General features: G+C 28.5%; 5 protein-coding genes across 9 annotated transcripts; 1 reads left to right on the forward strand and 4 right to left on the reverse strand.

Moving 5' to 3' along the window:
• The first annotated feature begins 46 nt into the window (after window positions 1–46).
• On the forward strand, window positions 47–23188 carry LOC123261130. Of its 2 annotated transcripts, none has more exons than XM_044722641.1 (8): window positions 47–452; window positions 1942–2301; window positions 3223–3559; window positions 3635–3831; window positions 12736–12938; window positions 13488–13687; window positions 21975–22228; window positions 22834–23188. In XM_044722641.1, exons 1-8 carry the CDS (start codon window positions 219–221, stop codon window positions 23152–23154), a joined length of 2106 nt encoding a protein of 701 aa, XP_044578576.1. In that variant the 5' UTR covers window positions 47–218; the 3' UTR covers window positions 23155–23188. The 2 variants fall into 2 exon arrangements, with proteins under 2 accessions (XP_044578576.1, XP_044578577.1); XM_044722642.1 differs by lacking the exon at window positions 47–452 and adding an exon at window positions 1476–1582.
• LOC123261129 lies at window positions 5168–12208 on the reverse strand. 4 transcript variants are annotated; one of them, XM_044722639.1, is made up of 4 exons: window positions 11147–12208; window positions 10939–11057; window positions 7819–9762; window positions 5168–6748 (listed from the first exon to the last, which is right to left on the reverse strand). In XM_044722639.1, the coding sequence occupies exons 3-4, from the start codon at window positions 9533–9535 to the stop codon at window positions 6357–6359; spliced, it is 2109 nt and encodes a 702-aa protein (XP_044578574.1). In that variant the 5' UTR covers window positions 9536–9762; window positions 10939–11057; window positions 11147–12208; the 3' UTR covers window positions 5168–6356. The 4 variants fall into 4 exon arrangements, with proteins under 4 accessions (XP_044578574.1, XP_044578573.1, XP_044578571.1 ...); XM_044722638.1 differs by having other exon boundaries at window positions 10939–11072; XM_044722636.1 differs by adding an exon at window positions 10846–10867 and having other exon boundaries at window positions 10939–12208.
• LOC123261135 lies at window positions 13743–15844 on the reverse strand. Its single transcript, XM_044722647.1, has 4 exons — window positions 15651–15844; window positions 15517–15583; window positions 14440–14777; window positions 13743–14363 (listed from the first exon to the last, which is right to left on the reverse strand). The coding sequence occupies exons 1-4, from the start codon at window positions 15688–15690 to the stop codon at window positions 14059–14061; spliced, it is 750 nt and encodes a 249-aa protein (XP_044578582.1). The 5' UTR covers window positions 15691–15844; the 3' UTR covers window positions 13743–14058.
• LOC123261137 lies at window positions 16704–18499 on the reverse strand. The gene is made up of 2 exons (XM_044722649.1): window positions 17880–18499; window positions 16704–17475 (listed from the first exon to the last, which is right to left on the reverse strand). Exons 1-2 carry the CDS (start codon window positions 18157–18159, stop codon window positions 17084–17086), a joined length of 672 nt encoding a protein of 223 aa, XP_044578584.1. The 5' UTR covers window positions 18160–18499; the 3' UTR covers window positions 16704–17083.
• On the reverse strand, window positions 19516–21462 carry LOC123261138 (transmembrane protein 182). Its single transcript, XM_044722651.1, has 2 exons — window positions 20985–21462; window positions 19516–20194 (listed from the first exon to the last, which is right to left on the reverse strand). Exons 1-2 carry the CDS (start codon window positions 21118–21120, stop codon window positions 19689–19691), a joined length of 642 nt encoding a protein of 213 aa, XP_044578586.1. The 5' UTR covers window positions 21121–21462; the 3' UTR covers window positions 19516–19688.
• Window positions 23189–23206: the final 18 nt, after the last annotated feature.

The following is a 23206-nucleotide window of genomic DNA, read 5'->3' on the forward strand; positions in this document are numbered from 1 at the left end:
TACATACCTCACATATATAACTGTAAACTGTACTTGCTTATTATTATTATTATCGTAAGTACACGGCGGGAGTTTTTAAATACGGCTTTTAGATATGATCAGCTGTCAAAACTAAAGAAGTAAATAATAAAAAAATACTTGGACGGGAACTGATCGAGCACAGTAATTTTTTTTTATCAATTATTTTTTTATCAAGATTTTGAGAATAAATAATAATCATGTTTTGGAGAAATAAAATTTTGCTTAATAATTTTGAGTTTTGTAAATCTTGGAGGGTGATTGAAAAAAAATTTTTCCATCATGAAAGACTCGTTTTTGGAAATGAGGTTAATTTAGCTAAAAAAACTAACTCGCCAATTGTTGCATTGGAGTCGACGATAATTACTCACGGAATGCCGTATCCAGATAATTTTAAAACGGCGATGAGTATTGAGGAAATTATTAGAAAACAGGTAAATATTTTTATGATACTAAAGTTAGCCGTTTTTAATTTTTTGATTTTTTTTTAATAATTAAATTAGAACAAAAAAATATTTTTAAAAAATTGCACTTATAGTTTTTCAAGTTTTTAATAAATTACAATTTTTTTTTTGCAGTCATCTTTTCAATAAAAAAATTCTTTTTAAATTTTAAATGTCGGCTAACTTAATTTTCATAATATTTTTAGTAATAAAATTTTTTATTTAAATAAATTAAAATTTGCAAATTTGGTAATTTATGCTGATTAATTTTTTAATTTCGCGAACAGATAAAAATGTCATTAAAATTAATTTATCAGTTATTTGATAATTTTAATAATTTTTGTAACAAATAAATTGTTGTAGAGAAATTTAAAAAAATTAGAAATTTAATTATTTAAAAAAAAATTTGGAACAAATTGACAGCTGTCAATTTTTTAAATATTTATGAAAATTAATTTAACAGATAATTGATAATTTTAAGAATTTTTTTAACAAATAAATTATAGCAAAAAAAAAGTAGAAAAAAAATTGACATGTAGAAATTTAAAAAAATAAAAAATGCAATTTTTCAATAATAATTTTTTGGAAAAAATCTATTTTTAAAAAAAAATTCAAAAATAGTTAAGTGACTGCTAACTTTAACAAATATTTAATCTGTTAAATTAATTTTCATAATAAATTTGACTTTTCAAGGTATTGTTATAAATTATTTAATCAAATTAATGTTACTATCTATTCTCCGAATTTGGCAATGACGTATGTAAATAATTGAATTATTATCTTGTAGATATACTTGAAAAGTTGGAATAAAACCAACGAAACGTCGTAAAATCGAATAAATAATCAGCATAAATAGAAAATTCGCTCTCTGTACTCAGAATTATTTAAATAAAATTCAAGCAGGTAAATTTGTTTCATCTTAAAATCTCTGCTAGGGTGAATACTTTTAAAAATCAGATCTTATTATATTTAAATTTTTTATGCCACTCGATTCATCTATTATAATTTCGACTGGAAGTTTCTGGAGTCTTGTTCTAAAAAAAGAAGCCGTTGAACAATTTCATTTTCAATAACTAAATAAATATCCGAGCAAGAGTGACAACATATGGGGAATTTTCAGTGTATATTTTTCTTATGACGTGAAATTTATTTATAAAACCTTCTAGAATGTCAAACGTCTGCTATTGTTAGAATCATAAATTTGTATTTATAATTCCGCGAGGTTTAAAATACTTTTTGTGATAAAAAACCACTTGGGTTGATGACTTTTAATTCGATCTTGCTTAAGGGCGCATTCGCACTCTTAGGAAAAAAAAAAATTCTCAAATTTTAGAAGAAAACAAACTTTTAAAAATAAATTCCCAACTGCGTCGGCAACTAAATAAATAATTTGAGACTTTTTTTTTCCAAACGGAAGATATCAATTGATCGAGTCGCTTTAAGCTATTAATAAACTAAATGATGATGTTATAAATTATAGAATGTGACTCCGGCAACTATTGGAATAATTGATGGCGAAATCCATGTGGGGATGAACGAGGAGCAAATCCATAAACTATCAAAGCCGGATACTAAAACGTTTAAATGCTCAGCGAGAGAAATTTGCTCGATAGCAGCTGGTGGTTTAAACGGCGGAACGACCGTAGGAGCAACTGTTACGATAGCAAATCTCGCCGGAATAGCTGTGATGGCAACCGGTGGCATTGGAGGTGTTCATAGAAATGCTGAAAATACATTTGATATTAGCTCTGACTTGATTGTTATGAGTCACACTCCGGTTTCTGTTGTTTGTGCTGGACCAAAAGCCATTCTAGATATTCCAAAAACTCTTGAATTTTTGGTAATTTTTTTATATGTTACTAAAAAGCTGTAGTTACTATGCGAAAATAAATTATGAAAATTAATTTAGCAGATATTTGATAATTTTAATCATTTTTGTAACAAATAAATTTTGGAAAAAAATTTTTTGGAAGTAATTTTATATCCGAAATAAAATTTTTGAAATAAATTTAAAAATAATTTTTTCCAACAAATTTGTTTGTTAAAAAAAAATTAAAAAATTGTTAAAAAATAATAGAGATATTTTAGGATCAATTACAAATAATTTAATGAACAAATTTATAGAACCAACAAACTATTCAAAACTACTCCAAAAACTTAACAGGACACAAATTTTTATCAAGACCTTTCTGATAATATCAAATTAAATTATAAAAATTCTATTAAAAATAGTAATATGCTGATCACAAAATTTTTCTCACTCTATTATTTGAATTATATAAATTAATTTTTGACATATTATCATCGTCAATGATTCGTAATGATTTAGGTTGAAAAAAAAAGTCTACATTTGGATACCTCTTGTCAAAAATTTCACTAAATGATATGTAAATAAATAATTTTAAACACTAATTAAAAAATTCAAATAAAATAATTATTAAACCGGACAACCAGTATTATAGAAATTTTATCGGAACGAAATTTAAATATAAAGATGAATGAGAAAAAAAAATTTCTATACTTAGCTAAGACTAAAGAAATGTTTTAAATTATTCGAAAATATAAAAGCATATAAATTGAATTTTTTTAACAGAGTAAAAAGAGAAAATCTTCCTTAAAAACGCAAGTTCTAAAAAATATCAATTATACTATTAAAAAAATAATTTTATATTAAAAACTATGTAGGTACATTATTAGATACAAAATGTAATTTTAAAAAATTCTTTCAACTCAAACTATTTTTTTTTTTTTCCTAAAACAGGAAACGCATGGAGTACCTGTGATATCAATAGGCACGAAAATGTTTCCGGCATTCTACAGCAGAACTACCGTCGATAAAATTCCAGCACCGATGACCATTCCAGGAGCCAGAGAAGCTGCGAAGTGCATTAACGTCCAGCGGATGATGAAACTAAGCTCCGGTTTGATATTCGCCGTCCCGATCCCCGAAGCCGCAGCTTTAGAGCCTTCTGAAATAGAAGGATTAATCGAAACAGCTCTCAGAGAGGCTGAGTCGAACAAGATAACCGGAAAAGAAGTAACTCCGTATCTACTGAAGCGAGTTAAAGAGCTTACCTCCGGAAAATCATTATCTGCAAGTACGTGTTTAGTGTAATTAACAGAAATTCCCCATCAACTCAGATCGAGTTCTATTAACAAGTTTGTTTCCCCAGATAAAGCGCTTATTGAAAACAACGCCAGAGTCGCCGCAGAAATAGCTACCGAGCTGTATAATTTATCATCTCAGCTCAATCCCGCGCCTGGCCCCAAATCCGCTCTATCAACAGCCATCAATCAAAAGGATCAAGTTGTCGTGATCGGGGGAGCTGTGGTGGATAATATTTTACAAGTGGAAGAACCAATTATCAAAGTTAGTAAAGATACAAGTTATTTATACTAAATAACGAATTATTTTTTATTATATATATATATCATATATCATTAATATAATCGAGATTAATATTTACCGATTTGCACGCATACATTTTTTTTTACATGACTAGCATCATCAATATCATCATTATTATTATTGTAAGTACAGTATTGGAGCAATTAATTTTTTTTTTTTTTTATTTTACTCACAACATTCGGTGTCTCTCACGCGCAATGAGTAATTCTGAAATCGCGCATGTTTAATTAATTTATGTATACACATATATGGGTGAATGTGTATATACATAAAAGCAAAGCAACAAGGATATAAGAAAGCAGTCTTGATAATTTCTCTATTATTGATGGTTGACGTCTTACACTCACAAATTACATCCTTACTTTCATACATCAGATCCGTCACTAATTATTATATGTTTATTTAAAGATTTACACGTTTGCTTTTATATTTATACATAATAGGGTGGCGCAAAAAAACCGACTATTTTTTTTTTGAGTCTCGAGTGAAAAAATGTTTTTGATGTTTTAAGAGCCCTCTCCAAAGAACAGCTCAAAAAAAAATTTTTAAGAGGTCGCTCCAAATTTTTTTAAATTTCAAAAATCTAAATTTTTTTTTTTTTAAATTTTTTTTCTCGTTACGTTATAATTTTATAGACCAAAAAAAATAAGTTCCTGAAAGTTTCAATTCAAAATTTAAATTTTGAAAGGTCGCTCATAATTTTTTTTAAATTTCAGAGTCAAAAAATGCTAATCCAATTAAATAGTCACTAATAAATTAAAAAAAAAAAATTATGAGCGACCTTTTAAAATTCACATTTTTAACTGATACTTTCAGGAAAACCTTTTTTTTTTGTCTAAAATTATGACGTAACGAGAAAAAAAATTAAAAAAAAAAAAATTTCGATTTTTGAAATTTAAAAAAATTTGGAGCGACCTCTTAAAAAATTTTTTTTGAGCTGTTCTTTGGAGAGGGCTCTTAAAACATCAAAAACTGACATTTTTTCACTCGAGACTCAAAAAAAAAAAAATAGTCGGTTTTTTTGCGCCACCCTGATACACAATTACATATGCAACAATATACAATTGCGTATCCTTATAGCGTTTTTATTGATTTGTTACTTTTTATTACAGTTCTACTTTTTATAGACCGCATTCTGTAAAACTAGCGTAAATCATTATATATTTTTTTATTTTTTTATCATTTAAATATTATAATATATATTTTTTATTTTTTATTATAAAGCAGGCACTATATTCAAAGCTCCCATCTCATATTTTATAAGTACTCTTACTTTTTTTAAGGTATTTTTAATTACTTTGGGTGCATTATCTAACTATTTATCTGTTTACGAATGACGGCAGGGATTAAAGCTTCATGGAATGGTTAAATCTAAAAAAAAATTAAATATAATAGCTCCATACCTTTTTACAGAGATGTTCTATACATAATAATAATAATTTTAATTGTAACAATAACTAAATTTAAAACAAATATTATTAATGCAACGAAACGAACGTGGTACCGAAATATCTGCGTGTTTATTTTTTTACGTAGAAGAATATGAATTACAAACATATCTACACTTTACTGTAAGTACTTAATTTGTTTTTATACAATTTTGTTTTAGTATGAGCCTTCTTCAGCAGTATGTACATAATAATTATTTTTTTTTTTGACAATTTTATATAAGGAACTCTCTTCTCTCACACTGCTTAAATTTACTAAAGCTTACTGTACGCACATCTAAAATTAATTTCGGTAAGCATAATTAATTTTATAATTACAATTACAATAACTATTATTGTAATTACAATTATTATTTTAATTAATAAACTTTAATTTGCGCAATTAACTTTTAATTCTTATAATAAATACATAATATTAATTTTGGTCGTTCTCAATAATAAATTTTAAGATTTGTGAGGTGAACTTTTATCGGTGATATTTTATTCTCTTAAGCTTTCCTTCGCGACACTAAAAACATATATTTATATATACGTTTCCGTGAGCGGTTTTTGTGGAAGCCGCGACTTGGCAGTAATATCTTTCAATAATGACTTCTTATTACCCATTTATAATCCAATTAATCCACCTCAAAATCTCTAACACTATCATCTTAAATATACATATATTTTTATATAATATAATACTTATAAAGAAGAAACAATATTAAAAAAAAATATAATAAAAAATACAATAACACTACCCTGCAATATTTATAATAATCGATAAAACTTCCGACGCGTTATTTCTCAGTCTTAACATCAAATATATTACAACCACTCTTTTTACCACAAAAAAAATAACGAAAAAAAAAAAAAAAAAAAAACTATTTATTTTTGTGTATACTTAATATTATTATCATTAAATATATTTATTGTTGTTGTAATAATTATTATATTAATATTAATATAAATCTATTTGTGAAAGCTCGAAGCAAGCTCGACAGGTCTATTAGTTCTGTAAAAAAAACGATTTAACATATCCCGCCACCATCTCCATAGTCAAGTTCGTTTGCTTTGGGTGATGATTTTAATACCGGGCTGATTGCCGGTGATTGCCGGGCTGGAAGGGTCGCCGTTGGCTATCAAGTACCGCCGGTTAAACTCCCGCATTTCGTAGTTATTATTTCCGTTGTTTTTGCTCTTGCTCTCCCTGAGGCCGGTGATCAGCGGATGATGACAGTTCCTCTGGGTGACCGGCGGGGTCGGCGTCGAGGACTCCTCGAGGATCAGAGCGCAATGGCTGTTGGTATCACTATCAGCCCCGGTGTCTTGTTGCTGCTGTTGCTGGAGATTACTCGTGTACAAAAATGAGTGTTTATTACTAGTGTGATCCTGGTGATGATAGTTGATAAGATGTTGAGCCGCTGGCAGTTGAGGTATATTGTTGTTACCTGTTTATCATACAAACATACATACACTTGCTTTTTTATTTTTTATAAATCTATTTGGTTGATTTTGTGAATTGTGCATGACGTGAGTGACGTGTAGTAATTTTTTTTAAATTATTTCAGATACCATGCAAGCCAAGTGCGGACTAAAGGATTTGCTACTGATGTCGAGTGAGTATTATTTTATTGCACGCCTCAACAACCGCCAGGTCCTTTATTTTCCCCCGTTTTATCACAAATCATCTCTACACTCCTAATACATGGAATTTTTTTTTTTTTTTTAATAAGTAAACTATTGATTTTAATACAGCTCCATCCAAAAAAGTCATTCATATAAATTGTTTCAATGAAATTGAAGTTGGTAAATGCTAAAAAATTTTTTAGTAATAAAATTATTATGAGAAAAATTCTACATGTGAAAATTAATAAAAATTTTTAAAAGTACTTTTACCAATTTCAGTATCATTATTTAATTAGTAATATTTATGTACATAACTATTTTTTAAAAATGCATCTAATTGATTTTATTATTTTTTTGTGTTTCAGATTTTTAACAGAACAATTCTATTAAAAATTTTAACTCCTGTTTATTTTATTGTAATTTAAAAAAAAAAAAAAAAAAAAAAAAAATGAATTGACAGTATCTCTTTCTTTACTTATCTTACTTTTATATACAATGCCGTGAAACAATAACGTCACTATCTACAACAACAAACAAAATATAATAATCGGTAAGAATAAAATTTTAAAAATACTAAAAAACTAGCTAGACTTTTTTTTAATTTCAGAAATAAAACCACTTATTTACAAAATGAGGGTTTGAGGCGTGCACTTATAAATAGTCCGTTTGTTTTGCTTGTAGAGAAGCAGTGAAGTGAAAGATGCCAGTGATTAATTCCTACCGAAATTAAATGGTGATTTATTATTATTATTAATGACAGCATCAGCAGAACAAAAAGAGGATACGACAATTGGTAACGTTGTTCGTCTGGATCCACCAATACTACCACCACCACCACCACCACCACCACTGGCATAATACACGTTACTATTGTCCAGAGAGTCACTCATACCTGTGATGGATGGCATTGCTGCAGCACTATCACCGCCACCGCAACTACCCCTTTGATCAGACCCGGTCATCATCATCATGGTCGTGGTATTGGTCGTGGTAGCTGCCGTCAACGCTGTCATGGTAGTCGCCGCGGCAGTTGTTGCCGCGGGGATTGGCGCGGGTGCGTGGACAGGCTGGCAGAGTGATTGAATGTACTGGGAGGTTGCAGGGGGCGGTGGTTCCCTCAGCAGTCTGATCTTCTGAATCATTTCTCTTATTTCGTATCTGAGAATCCCGAGAAAGCAGAGCTTAGCGAAGGCCATCACGCAATATCCCAGGACGAATAACAAATCGGCTGTCTTGCGCAACCAACCCATCAAATACTCTTCGCAGCCGTTGACAAATGGTTGCTGACACCCACCGCCCTCGTCAACGAGATTGCTGTCGTCAGCATCATTATCAGTTCCAATGCCCACGATATTTATATTCGTCTCGTTGATATTGTAAATTATATTTCCTTGACCGGAGCTCCGGTCAAAAACAGTTGCCGTGGTGATGGAATCCTTGACAAGTGTTTCGACCACTGGACAGCAAGAGTCCGGATAATTGAATTGACCGTCGAAGTCACTGGGGCCGACGATACCGCAGCAGGAGAACTCCCGCTGCAATTGATCCCATTGGTCGCTGAACCGTAAGTCTCTTCCGTAATCAAGTTGAAGCTTGAGCCTCAAACTGGGTCTCAACTCTGCCCTTATTCTCTCGAACCGGAATATCCAGGCGACTCCGATAATGGTATCACCGAAGAGCAGGGCCAAAAGCAGCAGCCAATAGGCATTGAGCAGACGAGCGCTGAGACGTCGCGCTGCTATGCAACCGAGTAATTGCAACAGGCCCAATTGCGTGGCCAATGCAAGATAAGCGTACAATGCAGTTGGGTCAAGTGCTCTTGGCACTCCGGGTATCAAATACCGGCGTGGATCACTGGTGAACAACAGGGTACGGGCAACCGCCGCTGCTAGACCGATAGCACTCCCAAGAAGAACTATATTAGAAGCGTATATCCATAATCGATAATATCGCATCGCGACACCTTGACCAGGAGCACAAAAACGTCCTTGTGACGCCGACAATGTCGACGTCGTACCAGATGCCGCAGCACCCGCAGATGCTGCTGCTGATGCTCCTGTAATTGCTGTACCTGCAGTTGTCGTTGACGCGGTTGTTAAACTGTTTGTTATAATTGTCTCTTGATGCCTTTTGTTTTGAAACTTATCTCGTGCCAATAACTGTTGGTCGTCCTCAGTGTCCTCTTCGTTATAACCGTTGTTGTTATTGTTACTACTATTATTTTTATTATTATTATTTGTAATTACTGTTTTATTGCGATAGCAAACGCTTGTACGTAGTTTATCTTTATCACTCTGTGTATTAATATTATTATTACTATAATTGTTATTTTTACTAATATTATTACAGTAATAAGTATTATTATTATTATTATTATTATTATTATTTATTGGTTTTATAATACCAATTGAATTAAACTCGTTGTCACAGCAAACTTGCTGTAGCAGTAACTGCTGATTATTATTACTTGAATTAGAAGTATTGTTATTGTTATTAGTATTATTATTATTATCTTGTTTCTCAAAATAATCGCACAAATAATTAGTCTTATTTTCCAAAGAGTATGTCGACTGTGGGGCGGTAAGACGTTGCAGCAGCATCACCATCATACTCTATCAAATTTCTCAAATAATCTCTTAACTCTATCGCCTTTTTTTTTTTATCAATAATAATAATCAATATTATTATTATTTTTTTAAAAGTTGTTATTATGATTATTACTATTATTGTTAGTATTGTTATTATTATTATCAGCAGTAGTATTTATTAGTCTGATTTAAAGCTCAAGTCTGGAAACGTTATCACATGAGCTTCTGCGTGTTGATCAAGTAACACCCTGAAACGAAAAATATTATCTTTTAAAATAATATAAATAACTTTTAGACTTAAATTAATTACACGTCTTGGTATTTGGCAATAGTGTCTTGGTTTTACACGCGATTAATTTATATTTGAATGTTATAAAAATACATAATACCAAATCTATAGGTAATCAAATGTCACCGATGTGTATTATAGTCTGTATGTTGTAATATCTGTATTATATACACTAGTTTTATTGTATTCTATCGTGTATTATCATCGATCCAATAGCTGTTACATTACCAAAGCACACAACGACTATATCGTGCTCGAGGTATATTAATGCTGTTACCGTTGCCAAGATATAAAATATAATTCACACAATCACGTGTTTATGTAGTTAATAGAACTTATTTATACATAAAATAGTACATGCTTTATTACTAAAAACACAAATAATAGTCTTAAATTTAATTTACCAAATAACTACTTACTAAAAATAAATAAAAAAATTTTTTTTAAATAATTAATTTTAGTTAAAATTTTTAGTACATTTTAAAATGTCCAAATATAAAATGATTGATTAATTGCTGACCAAATCCGACGATAGAATAATTAATTAAAAGTCATATTTTAAAATTATCTATATATTATTATAGAGTTATGCAATATACCCTTTGACCTCTATTTGTGCGCCTAGTCCCGCCGAGTTTGCAACCCTCAAATCTATATAGAAATGTTGGTATTGATATATATGTATAGATAATATTATGTGTGTGGGTATTGTACATTGATATGGATGTATAGATATTTATGTTGATAAAAAAAAAGCCCTTTAGGGCTCTTTGTATTCTTAGTCTGTATCTTAGACCCTCGTCCCGCCATCACCTACTTTTTTCACCCTCGTAAACATGATTTTATCTTGGGACCGAAAAAGTAATATAAATTTCAATCACCTCTTCTCTATTCTCCACCTACATTTTAACTACGATAAACATCAATCGATTAAGCCAACTCACATTTAACCTAATCCAACTCAAACACTACCATTAATTAAGGATTTCATTAATTAGCTAATTAACGTACAGTATATTTTATTTCTTCTGATGAAACTAACCTCAAACCAAACAATTCAAAACCTGAAATAATATTTTTATTTTTAATTGTTAATTATAATATTAAATAATTAATTAATAATAAAGATACTAACCATATAATTGAGATATCAAAAAACCATTGGATAGATAAAATCTCGGTCTAATAAATGTATCAGCACGACCGCCGCCGCCACCACCACCCCCATCACCGTCACCATCCTCGGAATCACCACTGCTTATTAAAACACTGTTACAAGTACAATTTAAATTTAAATTAAAATTACCACTAACACTAAATAATCGTTTTACCAAGTTTATTACCGAGTAATCATCGCCCGAAGGGAAGAAATCCTTTCTCCAATTCCAGGTCATTTATCTTGATACATTAATCTTTTAATAGTCTTCTTTTCTTCTTTTATTTAATTATTTAATTATTATTTTTTCACTGGCTTATTTATTTATTTAATAAAAATACCTAATGACAAAAACATTTATCAGGTACTGGATGTATTTATAAATCATCGATAATCACCGGTGAATAGAGTGATTAGCCGCCTGACTTAATGTCTTCATAGATAAATACCTTGTTTCAATACCATGTAATTTTTTTTTGGTCAATAATTTTATTTTACCAAAAATAATAATCATATTGTAATTGTTAACTAAACACATGACTATTAAAAAATAAAATAAATATTACTTGTCAAAGTTACAAAACTCGCATGTCAGTAGATAGAGTTTTCTTCCTGAATTTTTAACACCGATTATTTATCAGATTAAAATATTAAATAAAAAAAAAAAAAAATCAAACTCATCACCCACAATACAACACATATATATCCACTCTATATATTATTATATCAATAATTTTCGAGTATTGTACGGGTGTATGTTTGTATTTCTGACAATGTAATGTCGTATGGCACACACTAAGCTCGAAAAGCCAATCTCGGGCACGAAGATGGCGCGGGTCTTTACGAATTGTCACAAACACCCCCACATCTTGGTTACACACTGACAAACACACACAGAACAGCACACTAATCAATTTATGTATGCTGAATTACTCGGACACATCAGATAGTCATACTGCTAAGTTCACAAACTTTTTTTTCTTCTTAATTATGTCAACTTAATAAACATTACTTAACCTTTCAGGTAATACAGCTGACTGTCAATAAATATTTCTTCCCAACTGATGTTTTTTTCACGACCAAACTCGTACGAGCTTAGTGTTAAAGCTCAGTTGTCGTGGTGGTCGTCATCGTGACCATTCTCTGTCCCTGGCTGCTGTGTCGACCGCTACACAGTAGCGCCTCAAATTGTTCGAGCAACTGCTCTGGCTCTGACATTAACGCGAGCTTGAGAGCTTGCGCACTTTATCCATCTCCATCTCCACAGTCACGTTATACATATATATATTTATTATAGATAGTTTTATTTATCAAGTTTGCTTTTTTTCTGACTAAGCAAACGGTTGAATAAAAAATAATCAAAAGGAGTGAAAGCATCTGGATCAACATCAACATCACAATTTTTATCTCAGTCTCCATCTAAAATAACAATAAAATTATTGAGTTATTTAAATGGCGTTTATTAAATGCATCGCGTGTATAATAAACTGCAAAAAGAATATATATATACATGTAAATGTAAGATATAATACATACCTGTATGTAGATCCTGCATTTACATATAATAACTTGGCAAAGTTTAAATTTAGCTAAGGACAACCACCTTATCGCTGCCGCTAATTTTATTTAATGTCTAGCTATCGACGTATAACAGTTTTACTTACATTGTCTGTATTTATAAATGTTGTTTTAAAGTTACACATGTTGGTATTTAAAAATTTAGCTGGACTATAGTTAGACTTTCTGAGTTTTTTTAACTTTTGTTTGTTATTTCAGTTTGACGGCCGGACAAATAAAGGAGTTAGTAGGAAAAGTTTTGGAGGAGTGGCCAGAAATATTGCCGCTAGTCTTCTGGCTTTGGGAGTTGGACAGACTAAATTTATTACTGTTGTCGGTGATGATCAATCAGGCCTGGAAATTTTTCGGAGCTTTGGCAAGAATGGACGGATCAAGATTCTGTCAGGTTCTAATACTGCGAGGTAAGTAGAAACTTTTTAATTCAAAAAAATAACTATACATAATGATTTTTTTTTTATTGATTTAGAATTATAAAATTATTTTTTAAAAATTACACTTTTAGTTTTTAACAAATTGAATTTTTTTTAATAAAAAAAAATTCTAAAAATTTTTAAATATCAGCTAATTTAATTTTCATAAATAATTTTTTAGATTTTTATTATAATTAAATTGTAATGAAAAAAATTTAGCCAAAAAATTCCACATGTAGAAATTAAAAAAAAAATAAAAGTGCGAATTTTTTAAAATATTTTTTTTTAAATAATTGATTTGTTATAAAAATTTCAAGAAAAAAAATTTTTAAATTAGAATAATTTTTATGATATTAAAGTTAGTCGGCGTTTTTAATTTTTTGATTTTTTTTTCATTTATTAAATTAGAACTAAAAAATATTTTTTAAAAATTGCACTTATAGTTTTTTACGAATAAAATTTTTTTTATTTGTAAATGTCGGATAAGTTAATTTTAATGAAAAATCAATGTCTCAATTTAAAATAATAATAAATTTTTAGATACACCGGAATAATAGATATAAATGGCGAGTGTCACTTTGGATTCGGTGAAATGGACTTGCTAAACTCAATAGAGCCGAATTTAGTTCGAGATAATCGATCGGGATTTGAGAAAGCTAAACTTATAGTTCTGGACGGCAACCCATCATTGGAAACGATCAACGAGGTCATCGACATTGCAGTTAATTGCTCGGTACCAGGTAAAATAAATCGCTAAAACTTATTGCATGACCTAAAAAATAATAGTTTAATCTATTCTCATTGCACATATATTTATTTTTCAAACATTCAAACATGCGATTCCCATTCTCTACTTAAAAATGATTTACGAGGCACATTACACTATTTTAATATATAATTTATAATAATTTCATATTTTATTATTTTTAAATTACCATAAGTATAAAAAGTGTATAATATAATATGCAGTAAGAAAATAAAATAATTTTAACGTGTACTTAAACTAAAATTAATGCAAGCGACGCGGTGTTAACATTAATGGACGGCTTCGATTACATTTTAGTAAATCTAATTAATTGTATTAATTAACATTAATAATATTGACATGGGTTTATACAAATCCTCCCATGCGGTGATGGGAACTGTGCTGGGACCCGAAATGAGAGCCATGGTGAGACCCGTGGTGGCTTTGGGGATTAGGTTGCATTTGCACCACCAAATTTCTCGATTGCTTTCGCAATTTATAGCCAGCTCGGGCGTCGAGGTAGAGGAAAAACGCCCCGATGATGTGGAACATAAATGAAATTACTCCCAGCCCGTAAGACCACGACAGGTAGTTGAAGTTCGGGTAGAGCAGCCAGTCGCGTCTCCAACATTGACCCCCAAAAATTGCGACCGCCAGGAACAAAAAAACTCCTGAAAAATTTAGAGTTTATTTTTTTAGTAACAAAGATTAATAAGCAGTAATTAAACAAGTACAATGTGTACTTACCAGCTATTAAATCGCAAATGCAAGCGATCGAAGATAGTATCCACTCGTATCGCAGTACGAATCTCAGAGGCCAACGTACTAGAACTAGAGCTATGACCGCTTGCCCGAAAAATGACAGCATCAGAGCAACAGTTACGAAAAATTGGACCGACATCAACCAGAACGGAAGCAGCCATTCTCGAAACGGATGGAGCTTGTCAGAGAATACATGATAACATCCATTATATAATTCGTCGAATTGAAACTGCGGAAACCGAAAATCTTTGAAGCAATACTCCCATAGTCCCATGTGCTTGAACTCGCTGAAGGTTTCTTGGTACGACTGGATCCAGTAAGGGCTGTAGATAAAGTTTTAATGACATTAATTTAAAGTTACCAGTCACTTGACCTTATTTTTATTTTTTTTTTAACAAATAAATTTGTTAAAAAAAAATTGGATTTTTTTAAATTTCTACTTGTCAATTTTTATGAAAATAAAGTTAGCCGACATCTAAAAATTTTTTTGATTTTTTTTATTAACCCTTCAGGACATGGGCTATGAGATTTTTTCTCACGCAACAACATTTAAGATAATGAATGACGCTGTAGTGCAAGTGAGACATTAAAAAACACCCATGTCCTGACGGGTTAAAAAATTATTACAAAAAAATAAAAAAAAAATTTTTTCATTTGTTGAATTTAAAAACTTGAAAAACTATAAGTGCAATTTTTTAAAAATATTTTTTAGCTATAATTTAATAAATTAAGCAAAATAAAAAAATCAAAGATGTCGGCTAACTTTATTATTATAAAATTTATTTAGCCGATACTCAAAAATTTTTAATTTTTTTTATTAATTAAAAATTAGAACTAAAAAACTATTTTTTAAAAATTTCACTCATAATTTTTAAAATTTTCTACATGTGAAAATTTTTGTTTTAATTTTTTAAAAATTATTTTTCAATAAAATAAATTATAAAAATTTTCAAATGTCGGCTAATTTTCATAAAATTTTAACGAGAATTAAAATATTGATCCGGAGTTTTTGTGACAAATAACATTCTGATAATAATAATAATAAATAACAATAAGAATTACCTGGTAAATGACATTACGAGCAGTACACCAGCTGCGTAAGATATTAACCCTCCAAATACCATCGCATCTGCAATATTTATATATTAATATAAATAATTATCAAACCAAATAAATACAAATGTTTTGGTACTTACTTGAAGCTCGATGGTAATCCTGATTATTATGCGAACCCATTTTTTAATTAATTATTATTCACAGGAATATTAATTAAAACTTAGGGTTTTTTTTGGAATTCTGTAAGAATTACCAATATTTTTATGAAATTCGATTAATAACAATTATTAGTCAGTACGTAACCACACCTCATATGATACTGTTATTATTATTACTATACGATACGAACAATAGTTTGATAGTATTTACATTTACTATAGCGGGCGCTGGAAAAATTCATTGATTCACATGCGCGCGCACGTACAACTAGTTCCATCTGTCATTTTTTTTACTATATTTATTTAATTTATTTTTGTTGAAATTAGATTTTTTAACTTTTTTACTCAATTGATTATCTTGGATAATTTTTAAAATCAATTATCAAAAAATTATATAAAGAAATATTATTTTTTTTAATAAAAAATATATGTACAATTTATTTTGATTTATTAAAAAAAGTACAATGTCAACAACTTAAAGTTGCTTTCACTAGTTTTAACAACTTTGATATTAGAAATGACATTTTTAATTACATTGTCACTTATATATTAATAAAATAAAGAAACAAAAATTTCACAATTAAAAAACTAGCAGAAGTACTTTACAAAAAAAAATGACATTTAATTCAGCAGCCGACTATTTTTTGATTATTTTTCATTTATTAAATTAGAACTAAAAAATATTTTTTTTTAATTGAAATTATAGTTTTTTACAAATAAAAATTTTTTATGATTTTTATAATAATAAAAAATTCAAAAATTTTTTAGATGTCAGCTAACTTAATTTTTAATATTAAAGTTAGCTGTCACTTAACCATTTTTTAATTTTATTTAACAAAAAAATTTGTTCCGAAAAATTATTTAAAAAAAATTGCATTTTTAATTTCTAAATGTCCATTTTTTTTTTCTCATTTTTCTATCCAGTAATTTATTTATTATGAAAATTATTAAATTAATTTTCATAAAAAAATGATTAAAATTAAATAAATATCAGCTAAATAAATTTTCAACAAAATAATGAAACAAAATCCAAAGTTGGCTTAATAATTTTATTTATTCTAACTTTGATATGTTACAAAAATGAATAAAAAAAATGATTTTACTTGTAAAAAGTAAACTACCATAGGTAATTAAAATTTTTCTTAATTACGTAGTACATTTTTAAGGTGAATAATTTTATAAAATATATTCACATTTAAAGCATGTATTTATATACCTAATATATAATGGACGGTGTCTTTGTACTCTCAAGGACGGATTCTTTCAGAGATTTTTTCGCGTTTAGCTAATTATCTTCGTTATTTTTAAAATATCTAACCACTAACACTAACAATAATATTAATAATAATAATAATAATAATAAAAGCTATCAAAAAAATGATCATTAATAATAATTTGAGAATTTTATGAACATTTTACGCGGTCGGAGTGGCCATTTGGAACCGCGTCTGTGATTCTTTGAAATACTGCAATTTTTTCTTCTGAACATCAGCTTCCACCAGGAACAAAATAGCCGCAATAATAGTCAAGACACTTCCAATGACTCCAATAATGAAGGACCAGCCGAGGAAATTATTTTCATGGCCTGGCATCCAGCCCTCGCCGTTGCCCAAGCAGGCGAATATTATCACGGCAATACACCCGCAGATTCCAGCGACAAGTAACAAGTACCCAATAACTTGGATCAATAGTACGTAGTTCTTTTGTTCTGGATCACAGCAAAGTGTGAAGAGGAGTATCAAGAAAAATGATATCAACACTCCAAAGAAGCACACTGAGAAAAAGAACTGTGTCGCTACCATGAATGCTAAAAATAAAAAATTAATTAATTAATTTAATTAATTGTTATTTTTTATAAAATTATAAATACTTATGAAAATTAATTTAGCATATATTTAATAATTTTAAAAATTTTATAACAAATAAATTATGGGAAAAAAAAAATTAGAAATGCAATTTTTCAAAAATAATTTTATGGAACAAATTTGCTAATTTTAATGAAACTAAAGTTAGCAGACGTCTAAAAATTTTTAATTTTTCTTATTAATTAAATTACAACTAAAAAGATATTTTTAAAAAATTGCACTCATAGTTTTTAAAGTTTTTTACAAGTGAATTTTTTTTTTTATTTTTTCAATAAAAAATTTCTAAAAATTTTGAAATGTCAGCTAACTTAATTTTCATCTAACTTTAATGTCATTAAATACTTACGAGGTAAAAGAAAACCTCTGATGTCAGAGTAGCCGGCAGTAAATGGATCATAGACCCAGCGACAACCAACAAAGTACCTCGTTGGAGCACTAGGAGCTTCCTGGGGATTTCCCAGAGACCTGAAGCAGTGGGTCCAAAGGCCCAGCTTGTCAACCCTGGCACCTGTGATTCGGGTATCACTTGTCAGCCATGAAGGTGTCCCGAATGCAACACAAACACACACCAAGGCTACGACAAACACCCCGACTCCAGCGTTTCCTGCCAAACTTCTCTGCTTCATTTTAATTAATTAAACAATCAACAACACTCGGCAGAGACTTGTTCCTTAATTTAAGAGGATAAATTAACAAAAGTCGTGAGAGCAAACCTGCGTCAACCACACCCAGAAGTAAACTAAGATGTATGACACGTGTAGTTGCGCGCGCGACAAGGCTGAGTATGTAAAAAAAGGTATACAATATCTAAGTCAATGTTGTTATTGTTTCTGGTGGACTGTTTATCGTAAGCTGAGCACTCTCTCTTGATGGGTTTTATTATATTATGGCAATGGGCTTGGTCTCAGTCCAGTCAACAGGCACTGGCTATGACATGCTGCTTGCGGCTAACTTCATTGTAATATTATGGACAGGTGTGTGTGCACACGGTTCCCATACGCACACCACTGCAATCCAGGACATTACTTCTCTAAGAGTCATCGTTTGATTCACACAAATATATACACCTTCATTATTCTCTGTCACCATTCAATGTTATGTGTACTTTTATTTATTTAATGAAGATATATATATAGGTAAATGTGTATGCATAAATACATGTAGTTTGTAAACTTACTAATTATATATTACTATTTCGTCATTATTTTTCTTCTCACGATTTTTGTGTTAGTCATAGCTTTTTTATTATTTTTTTGCTCTATATTGAGGTTGACAGTTTATTGTTTTTTTATTGTTACTGAATTTCACAAGTATCAAAAATAAATTTTTTAGATTTTTATAACAATGTAATAATGAAAGAAATTAAAAAAAAATTAAAAGTGCAAATTTTTTAAAATATTTTTTTTTTTCATTATAAAAATTAAAAAAATTATCAAATTTTAATCTAAAAAAATATTTTTAACTCTTCTATTTTTTCTACCAATTTTTAGAAGACAATTTTAATAAAAAAATATTAATTTTCCAATTTAATAAGACTAAAAAAAATATTTTTTTTTGTTTAAATTTGTGATTATATTGAAATATATTCTATTTAAAACGATTAGAATAATGAATATTTAAATATTTTCAAGATTTACATTCGCAATAACAATGTAAAAAAATATAAATATTATTATTCATTAATAATATTAGAAGTAGTTTGAAATAACAAACTCGATTATATAACTTGACATTATATCGAATTGAATTATAAAATTTTTTACTTTCACATTTTTGAGTTTCTTAACGTATAAATACAATTTAAAAATTTTCATTGTATAATTATTAACGAAAATTTTAAATTTAATAATAAAGAAAAAAAAATTACATTAACATAAATTTATTAATCAAATAAAATCGTGTAAAATTTTCTTATAAATATGTAAAAAATACATAAAACATAAAATTGATTACTTTTTAATATTTATATACATTTTTTAATTACTTAAAACATTTCAATATATTTAATTTAAAAAATTGAAGACATAATGGACGGATTAGTATTAATCATAATGACGAGTCTCGATGAATGACGTGTCACGACGTCGAGATTCCTTAGAATTAATGATACTGAAGATAATTATAAATATATCATACTGCTAAACACTCAATTGAACTAAATATTAGTGTGATGTGACCTGGGCTCGTCGAGCAAAATTTTTTCAATTCGCTTCCGGTGACGTCTGCCCTCGATAAGGAACAAAACTCCAGCAGCCAAGCTGGCGAAGCTGCCTACAACTCCTAGTGCAAAGGACCACCCGATGTCATTGTGCTCCCAGTTAGGCATCCAGTCCCTACCGTCGCCGTACATTCCGAATATTATCACCGCTATTATCCCGCAGAAACCCGACAAAGCGAGGTTGGCGCCCACTGCCCAGAGCAGGTGCTGGTACTTGTCATGCTGTCTCGAGCAACACATGTACAGAGCCGTTAGAAACGACCCCACGAGCATCAGTGTGAAACTCAGGGTGAAGAAAAATTGAGTGGTCACGAAAAATCCAGGAAGTAATATCTTGTGGATTATGTAGTACTCTTCCTCGAAGACCCACCAGCATCCTGAGAACTTTGTGTCGTATAAATGATTTGTTTCTTCAAAATTTTTGAAACAAACTTGCCATAATCCTAAAATTTGTAAATCAAATTAATTAAAATTAAGACAATAGTAAAATTAGCCGACATTGTTAATTTTTTCAGTTATTTTTTAATTATTAAATTATTACAACTAAACAATATTTTTAAAAAATTGCACTTATAATTTTTAAAGTTTTTTTAAATTGATTTTTATTTTTAATTTTTTTGTAATAATTCTTTTAATAAAAAAAATTCTAATAAATTTCAAATGTCGGCTAATTTAATTTTCACAAAATTAAATTAGCCGACATCTGAAAATTAAAAAAATTTTTTTTCATTGAAAAAATTATTAAAAAAAAAATTTTTTTTAATTTCATTTGTAAAAAAACTTGAAAAACTGTGAGTGCAATTTTTAAAAAATATTTTTTTGTTCTAATTTGATTATTGAAAAACAATCAAAAAATTAATAAATGTCGGCTAGTATTATATTTTATTATAAAGATAATTATTAATTAAAAAAATTTTAATATTCATTTTTAAGTAAAATTTTTTTCTTTAAATTTAAAAATTTTTTAATTAAAAAATATTTGCAAAAATTATATTTCTTCTTGTTTTAAAAAATTAAAAATAATATCATGAAAATTAAGTTAGCCGACATCTAAAAATTTTTGTATCTTTTTTTTCATTGACAAAATTATTACAAAAAAATAAAAAAAATTTTCATTTGTAAAAAAATTGAAAAACTATAAGTGTAATTTTTTAAAAATATTTTTTAGTTCTAATTTAATAAAAGAAAAAAATTAAAAACGTCGGCTAAATTTATTATTATAATAATAATTACCTAAATTATGAAATTTTGGATTGTTTAATTTTCCATCAGTTTGCAGCCAATAGGGTGTGGTGAAAGCAATAATTATAAATATAAATCCCACTAATGTAAACACAGCGGCTGTTTTTCCAGTTTTAGATTTTCCCATTTTTATTATTTATCAAAAAATAAATAAATTTTTAAGACACAAACGGTAATAATTGTTTAAATTAATAAATAAAAAGTTGTTTTTGTAACAGTACACATGAACTCGACTGTAATTACAACACACAGCATACTATACATATAAAAAACATAGGTTAGTTAATTAAACCGTCTGAAGATGGCTGGTTAATATTTAAACGGCAAACGTCAGCTGATCATTTAAATAACTACTGTTGACAGAACTTTTGTTATTGATTTTGTTTAAATATTTATCGGCTTCTCAGTAATTAACGAATTGCATTAATAATTTTAATCAGTTTCTATTGTTCGTGTCATTTTAATTTATGACTTACGTAGTAGAGGCGGAGTTTTTAAAAATAGTATTTCGCTAGTCACTGTTTTAATAATGCTACTAATTATTATGAAAATTAAGATAATAATAAAGTTAGCCGACATTTTTAATTTTTTTATTTTGCTGAATTTATTAAATTATAACTAAAAAATATTTTTAAAAAATTGCACTTATAGTTTTTCAAGTTTTTAACAAATAAAAAAAAATTTTTTTTAGTTTTTTGTAATAATTCTTTAATAAAAAAAATCATAAAAATTTTTAGATGTCGACTAACTTTATTTTCATAAATTAAGTTAGCCGACATTTAAAAAATTTTAAGATTTTTTTTCATTAAAAAAATAATTACAAAAAAATAAAAAATAAATTTTCATTTGTAAAAAAATTAAAAAACTGTAAGTGCAATTTTTAAAAAATATTTTTTTGTTCTAATTTAATTATTATAAAAAAATCAAAAGATTAAAAACGTCGGCTAACTTTATTGTTATCTAATTATTTATCATTTTTAGTTTGGTACGAGCCAACAGATGTCAAAAAAGCTTGCAAAATATTCGAAAATGATAAATGGAGAAGTGTACTTAGATTTATTTCACCGAACGTCAAGGAATTATTCACGATCGCTGAGTATTTTTCACTGATTAAATCGAAAATCAGGAATTTTAATGAAGATCATGTTGATGTTAATGAAGTAAAGGAACTGACTGAACGACTGGTGGAGTACATTCCTGCTGTAATTACTACGGTGGGCTACAGAGGATTGTTGGTAATTAATAGTTAATGTAATACTCAAAGCTGGATGACAGTTTGACCTATTCACACAAATTACATCCTGCGAGTAAATTGTTTAGATTTTAATAATTAATATAATACTGAAGTTAACTGATACCTGTCAATTTTTTTTATTTTTATCACAAAAATCAATTACTATCAAAAATGGCTTCTAAAAATTTCCATGAAAATTAAATTAGCTGACATCTAAAAATTAAAAACAATTTTTTTATTGAAAAAATTGTAACAAAAAAAATAAAAAAAAAACTTCATTCGTAAAAAACTTTAGAAACTATAAGTGCAATTTTTCAAAAATATTTTTTAGTTCTAATTTAATAAATGAAAAAAAATCAAAAAATTAAAAACGTCGGCTAACTTTAGTATTATAAAATTTCCTCTAATAATTTTTTTTTAATTTTAACATGTAAAATTAAAAAAAAAAATTTTTTTTTTCATAATTTTATTGCTATAAAAATTTTATTTAATAAATTTTAAAAAAATTTCTGCATATAGAATTCTTTAAATTTTTCAGTACAAAAATTTTATAAATTATCAGCTTTCTAATTCAATATTACAAAATAATCCTTTGTTATGTATCAGGTTGCCCGAAAATTCTCAGACCAGGACCAACTATACAATCTCCTTGACCTTCAAAAAACTCATCCAAGCAATCAATCCAAGATACAAAGTAAATTATACCCGCCTTTGGTACAAATTACCCAGGAGCAATTGAAGCAAAATAAATTCAGCGTGAGCGGATGCGGGGATTGTTTGGCTGGTGGAATAATCACCGGAATGCTGAAACAATTAAACGACGAATCTTGTATTTATCTTGGACTCCAAGCAGCAGCAACATCTCTCCAGTCCTTGGAAACCGTCCCTACTGCTGCATTGAATCAATTGATCAACCCAACCATTTAATTTAACTTAAAATAAAACAAAAAAATTTTTTCAATCAAAGTAATTTATAAAA

The sequence above is a fragment of the Cotesia glomerata genome, linkage group LG3 (genome assembly GCF_020080835.1).
Source record: "Cotesia glomerata isolate CgM1 linkage group LG3, MPM_Cglom_v2.3, whole genome shotgun sequence".
Lineage (NCBI taxonomy): Eukaryota > Metazoa > Arthropoda > Insecta > Hymenoptera > Braconidae > Cotesia > Cotesia glomerata.